General features: G+C 33.8%; 1 protein-coding gene across 1 annotated transcript; it reads right to left on the bottom strand.

The window, feature by feature from the left end:
* LOC100813295 (protein SODIUM POTASSIUM ROOT DEFECTIVE 2) lies at positions 1–1,621 on the bottom strand. The gene is made up of 3 exons (XM_003542425.5): positions 896–1,621; positions 543–618; positions 1–343 (listed from the first exon to the last, which is right to left on the bottom strand). The coding sequence occupies exons 1-3, from the start codon at positions 1,475–1,477 to the stop codon at positions 171–173; spliced, it is 831 nt and encodes a 276-aa protein (XP_003542473.1). The 5' UTR covers positions 1,478–1,621; the 3' UTR covers positions 1–170.
* Positions 1,622–6,725: the final 5,104 nt, after the last annotated feature.

Here is a 6,725-nt window from a genome sequence, read left to right on the forward strand (position 1 = left end):
TTTATACTAAAAAAATGCAAATTTGATTATTTTTCTGCAAAATTCAATCTACTTTTTACTACTTGTTAAGGCACAGCTATTCTTGCTAACATTTGCATTTACAATAATAAAATTACCATCGGATTCACGCTCAAGCATTCATCAAAATCAATGTTCTACCTTCCTCTTAATTAGATATATTTCTTCTCTGTTTCAACCGTACCAGATTCCACTGCTGAGGCAGATGCTGGCCATAACTGTGCATTTTTCACCTTTGATATGCTAGCCAAGACACTCAATGGAGTCACATCCCCAACCACTGTCACCTTCTTCGACGCAAAATCTATGTTGAAAGAAGTAACTCCTGCCCATACAAGCAACAATTTTAAGATCCCCAATTTGCGAAATGCCTTTGAAAGTTATATGTGAAAAGGTTTCACTTTTGTTCGACGTTAAGTCCGTTACATAGGCTTTTAGAGTCCAGATCAAGAATAATTTATAAGCATTCTCTTACCTTAACCATCAAGGTACCTTTTAAGGACAAAATTATAAAGGTTACTCACCTTGCATTCTGGAGAGGTGTTTCCTAACCTTCCCTTCACAGCCTTTGCAATGCAAAGATACCCTCAATACTACAACCTGCTACAAAAAAAATTAGTCAATTCAATTGTTGAAATATTTAAGTTAATTTGCATAGTTTCCCCCAATTCAATTTATAAATTTGTCCTAGCTATTTTACAAACATGTTTCTAAACTTGCTGGTTTCTTAATAGTTGCTGGTTACATAACACGTTTCACATTTTAATTTCACATGAACCATACCATAAGTTAAAATTATTTGCCTATATATCCATCTGACACACTAATGTTTTATTGAAGTGTAAGGAGTCTTAGCAGTCATAGAGAGAAAACTAACCTGGTCTGAGGAACCAGATTTTGGATGAGAAGAGCTAGAAAGTTTGGAAACAGGATTGGCTTCATCTTGATGAACAGCTTGAGAAGTTTTGTTGTTAATCATAGTAGTTAAAGCCAAAACTGGATCATAATCTGATGAACCATCCAATAAGGCAGTGTCACTGAGCAAAGATCTAGTTGAACCAGGAGGAGTGATTAAATCAGCAGGTGGCTTAAGCCAACTCCTAGGAACAATGTCATCAATTGGTTTAGAAGTGTTGGTGACATGTTCAGTGAGTTTTTCTGCTGTACTTCTCTTCTTCTGATTATCATGACCCTTTGTTGCATTTTTTGAAGAAGAGTTTTTCTTGGCCTTGTGGAGCTCATGGTAAGGCTTGGGGTTGATGGGGGACTGAGAAGAGGAACATGGGGCAGTGAGGGATTTGGAAGTGCTCCTTCTTGAGTCATTGATAATGGGATTGTGGCGATCAATGGTTCGGCCTCCGAGTAGAATGGTGTTGGAAGAGGAGCATGAGGCTTGATCCATGCTCAGACATATGGCTGTTGAGGCTTGAGAAGCACAGAAGATGTCTATGCGTTTCATCTTTTAGATAATGGTTAGAGAGAACCAGTGGTTTGGAGAATCTGCTATTAACAGAGAGGGAGAGATAGAGAGAGAACTTTTGCAGACAAAATTGTTTGACTCTAACAGCTTTTAAGTTTCACTGTAGGACTGAGAGATAGAGGGACACAAACCTTATATGTAAGATTAGTCTTGCTTCAATAAAATATTGATAAGTGAGAAAAATGATATATTATACCTCTCTTGTGATCAACATATATGACATAGTTTGATAAATAATTTTATTTTTTAAATATGTGTTAAGGGATTCGATTTTAGAATCTATATATGAAAAAATATTTATTAAGAGAGATTAATTTTTTAAATAAATCTTAATATTTCGAAAAATTACTATTTGACTCCTGATAAGGGATACCTACTCTTAAAAAAATACCTGATGTGTTAGTCGTGCCACCTTTTTTTCATTAAAAAAAGAAAGCTAAATTGGCTGTTTTTATATATAAAGAGAGATGACAAAACATGAAAATAGGAGACACTAAACACTAATTGAGTGAGATGGGATATTGAAGGATAGAGTTTGCATTAGTTTCTTTGCTTCAGTGTTAAAGTAGATAGAAAGGTTTAGTTTCCCAAAGCGGTATCAGTTTGGGGAAATTTAAATATACCATAAAAAAATTATATCAGTTTGGAATAGTGCTCTATCTAATATTCTAACACCCAAGTCCTAAGCTAATTGCTGGAATACTCAGTTAGTGAGTTTGCCGTGGGGACCTCAACCTTAAATAACATACCCAAAATAAGATCTACACATTAAGGGTGCTTATATAATTGTCGATGGTTTTAGCATGGCAATAGGAACACTGCACGTGCATTAGAATCATATGCCATAAAAATTAATCAATGCAGAATTTGACAAATTTGTAAGGAAAGGAAGAATGTCCTCAACGGATATACCCTTGTAGATGTTATGGTATTCTTTGAAGAGGGTGGGGTGTAGAGTGAAGCAGTGTCAATTTTGTGTTGAGACACAGCAAAACTGGATGATCTTTATGAGATGCAACCAACATTTCTATTGCTTTAAAGAAGGAAAATGATGTATAATAAGTACGCTGAATTAAACTATCACACTCACTCAAAAGCCCTTGTGAACCGTGAACTTATGGATATAAGAGTTGTAATGTAGATATAACTTCCGAAGAACTAAGTGATTATTCTAAATATTAACTGTTGAGATTTTTATAAATTAATGGTTTGTTAAACATGAGATTTTAATAAATGTACCCCTTGTATAAGAAGAGCCAAATGCACTGCAACGTCTAAGAGTAGGGAACATGTGAACTTGATTTCAAGTATTCAGAGAAAATACAGTTCTGTTGCGTATCTTTTGGAGTTTGGATTCCAAATTTCTCTAATGTTGTGTTAGATGAGGTTATCAATTAATTACGTTGTCGAATACGTGTACCAATGCTTATTTATTTATCTTTATCGTTTTTCATGGATGCCTAAATTGTTGTGATTTTACCATTATATAAGATAGGAATTTCTAATGCTAACAAATTTGTGGCTAGTGTGACACTTGTATGTGGGGGGGTGCAGAACTATTTTGGATTGACGTGAAGTTTCAGCGACATTAATCACCATGCAGTGCAAAAATAAATAAAATTGGTGGCACGAATAACTATAGCACTGCGAATTGAGCAGTGTTCTGTGGGTATGGCCTACGGATTTAAATACTTACCAAGCACTAGACATCAAGTTGTCTACAAATCCTTTCAATAACATAGTAAACTTGGTCAGATGAAAACAGAGCAACGGCTAGAAATTTTCAGTAATTCATGTGCTTACTTCGCAGAATTAACAATGTATATAGTCTGTGAAGAAATTATTGGACTCGGTCTACGAGGGCCCATAATGTAACCTATCATATAATTTTTAGTACAGTCCAAAATAAATTGACTCTTGTGAACAATTATCAGAGGATCATAAAGGAAAGTTAGTGACATTTGCAATTCTGTCTAAATCATAATAACATTAAACTTCACAATGAGATCTCTTTTTGGATAAATCCAACATGTTTCCTTATTAAGAATGAGAGACTAATTCTTATAAAATATTGAGACCTATTTCACAGTAGGTTTTCTTAAAGAGGTTTAGTACAAAATCAAAACGAAATGAGTGGTCAAAATTGAAAGATATGTATCGCTTCTCCCTACGTGTAGTTAAGGTCACTAGCTTTTTCTAAAGAACCTAATTTTCATGCAGTGTAATGTTTCCATAATTAATTAAAATGACTTTAAATATAATTTTTAATGTAATTATCTATGAGTATTATAAAGAGAATAATTTCATTTAAAATGTTCACTTTCTTATGAACATTTTTATCTTTAACTATTATAAATTATTGGACTATTTTATTTTAATTTTTAAGTGTTGTTCAGTTCAGGAGATGAAGATTCAGATTAAGATTAGAATTGAATCACGATGATAATTCCAATAACAGATCACAATAATATCAAGATGTTAACATGATGATATTAGGGTATTTATGTACACTCTAACACTTAAGTCAATATTAGCTTAAGGTAAAATGAGAAAAAAATGAAAATAAGCTCATTCCACATGATACTTCATGATTAAACGAGTAATTTTTAATTAAATTCTTTTTAAAAAAATTAGGTTGAAGTAATGGGTTTAGAAAGAAAAAACATGAATCTTGCACAAACATTAGACACTTGAACAAGGCAATTCAATGACAATAATATCCGTATGCAAAATATCATTAAGACTCAATCTAATGGAAGAAAATTATGCCAGTTCAAAAACCATTTGAAGTTTTGCTTTCCCATGGATGGAGGAAACGCAAAGCCTCTTTCTTTCTTTCTGTGTTCCATTTTTAACTCTAAAAAACGTTACCTCCGAAAATGCATGCAATCATATGATTCTATGACTTTCTTTCTCCTTACTTCTATCACCTACCCCATCTATTATTTTTGAGCAATTCCTTGATTGATTACAGTTACACAATTTATTACATCTACCACTGAAAACTCTCTCTCCTCCTTCTCCTTGTACCATTTTCTCTTCATTTTCAGTCCCATAATTAAGCCTTTAATTAATTACAAGAGACGGAGGGGTCCCCCTCTCTCTATCCTGTGATGAAGCCATCTATTCAGTGTTTATTTCTCTTTTTTTATCCATGGGAGTTAAAAATAGTGTCAAAAAATTTATAATAACTTACATACCTTGTTCAACTAACTGAGTTAGACTCCCTTGATCAGTGTTTATTTCTTTGCTCCTCCTTATGATTCTTGAATAACATCATCAAGCACAAAACACTCCCAAAAGCCTAAGCCTCTATTTTAGAAGCTAATGCAATTTCCCCCCATAAGGTCTAACTCATAGCAAATGATTCTATCACTTTGAATTCTTGTTCATAGACCTTGGGTGGGAAAATAGGATTTTATAATTTCACTCCAACAATGTAGAATTTTATAATGTACTTGACTACTACTAAGTTCCAGCTCTATATACATAGCATTATGTAACAATAACCTTATGGCTTTGATGGCAAATGGGAAAAGTTAATATGCTTTCTGACACACAATAACCATACTGAGATAACTTGTAGAACCCCAAGAGTAGCAGTGGTATGTATGTATCGTAGCAAAAACTACAGGCACTGATAGTGCTATGTGGAGAATGTTCCCAAGACCAATGGGGTGGGATTTCATTTTCAAATATGGTCCCGGAGGACAGTGACTCAAGTGCCCAAACCTAAGATCAGCCATTGGAACTGAATGTAGAAAGCCCCACATTTTTTTTTCTTCCTTTTCAAATTCTACTAGCGTGGAATGTTCAGTATGATGTAACAATTTTCTTTTCTTGAAATCTGCCCTCTTACTTCTAGGTTCATGCAACTTGTTAAGCTATCGGATTAAGAAAGTCCACTTTGTTTAGACAGAACTTGCATGTATAGTTTGAAGTATAAATAAAAATAGAATGAGGTGTAAGTTTTACCGGAAAATTTGATAACTTAACTATTTAAAGACTTAAAGAAAGAGACCTATTCATCTAAAAAAAAGAGAGACCTAAAACCCAAAAGGGGTGTGTGTGTGTGTGAATATAATCTCATTCAAGTTGCGTCTATGAAATATAGAGGAACATGCAGTTTCATAAACATTTCTAATCTGTTAGGTACATTGCTTATCTAATTTGACAATGACACAAATGGGACTCCCTTCTCCATCATCTGCTGGACGATTTGGAAAGCAAGCAAGTCACAAATCTTCCAGCAAAAATCTCTTCCTGATTGGCTTCCAAGGAACAACATCCAGGAAAGGCTCGTCAACTGAACACTGTGAACATGGTTATCAATCTATCATATGTGAACTTGATTCCAAGTCTGCGCTTACTTTGGTCAGGGAACACTCATCCAAATGCAGCTGTTATCACAAAGATCCATTCTCTTCACGTGAATCTCTCGCATACTCTCCGCGAAGGAAACAAATGTGTGTACTAGCCTGCGTGCCCAGTAGCTCTACATCCCCTTGTATTGGCTGACTCTATGGGAACCCCTTACCCAAGAGGAAGCTAACCTTTTCTTCTGTTTTATGTCTGTTTATTTTCCCACTAATCAGATTTTTCTTTACAATGACACAACAAGAGAGAACAATTTTCTTGTGGAAACAATGTTCTTAAAGCAATAATATGAGATCAGTATGCGAGAGAAACTAGCAACTCTACCACGGCTAAAGTTGCTTCTAACAATTAATGTATTACATGTAAGAAATATTAGCTAGAATGCCTTTTATAATTGATGTATTATAATGTCTTTTCCTACCGAATTTCAATCTTTAATAATTAAATATTAAATTTTTTGTCTTCGCAATCTATTTATTTGCATATATTTATAATTTCACATGTAGGAGATTTTCATACTACGGAACTTATCGTGTTAATTTTTTTAACTCGTTAATTATTTATTTATCAATTTAAAATAAAAAAGTAGTAGGTTAGTTTAAACTGTCAATTTAGTGGAGTCCATCATGGCACGTGCTTAGAAAACACTCAAAATCAATTCCTTCCATCATGGCAATTGACACGTGTTATATGTCCCAGTAGAAACATGATCCCGTGTGATTAAGAAAAAATTAAACTGTTAGCATAAGTTTTTAGTATTGATTTTAAACAGTTAAACATAAATTGGTCAGTCAGTTTTTACAAAATGAAGCAGTATTAATAGCAAAATAAATAAATAAGACATTCTCAA

The sequence above is a fragment of the Glycine max genome, chromosome 13, assembly GCF_000004515.6.
Source record: "Glycine max cultivar Williams 82 chromosome 13, Glycine_max_v4.0, whole genome shotgun sequence".
NCBI lineage: Eukaryota > Viridiplantae > Streptophyta > Magnoliopsida > Fabales > Fabaceae > Glycine > Glycine max.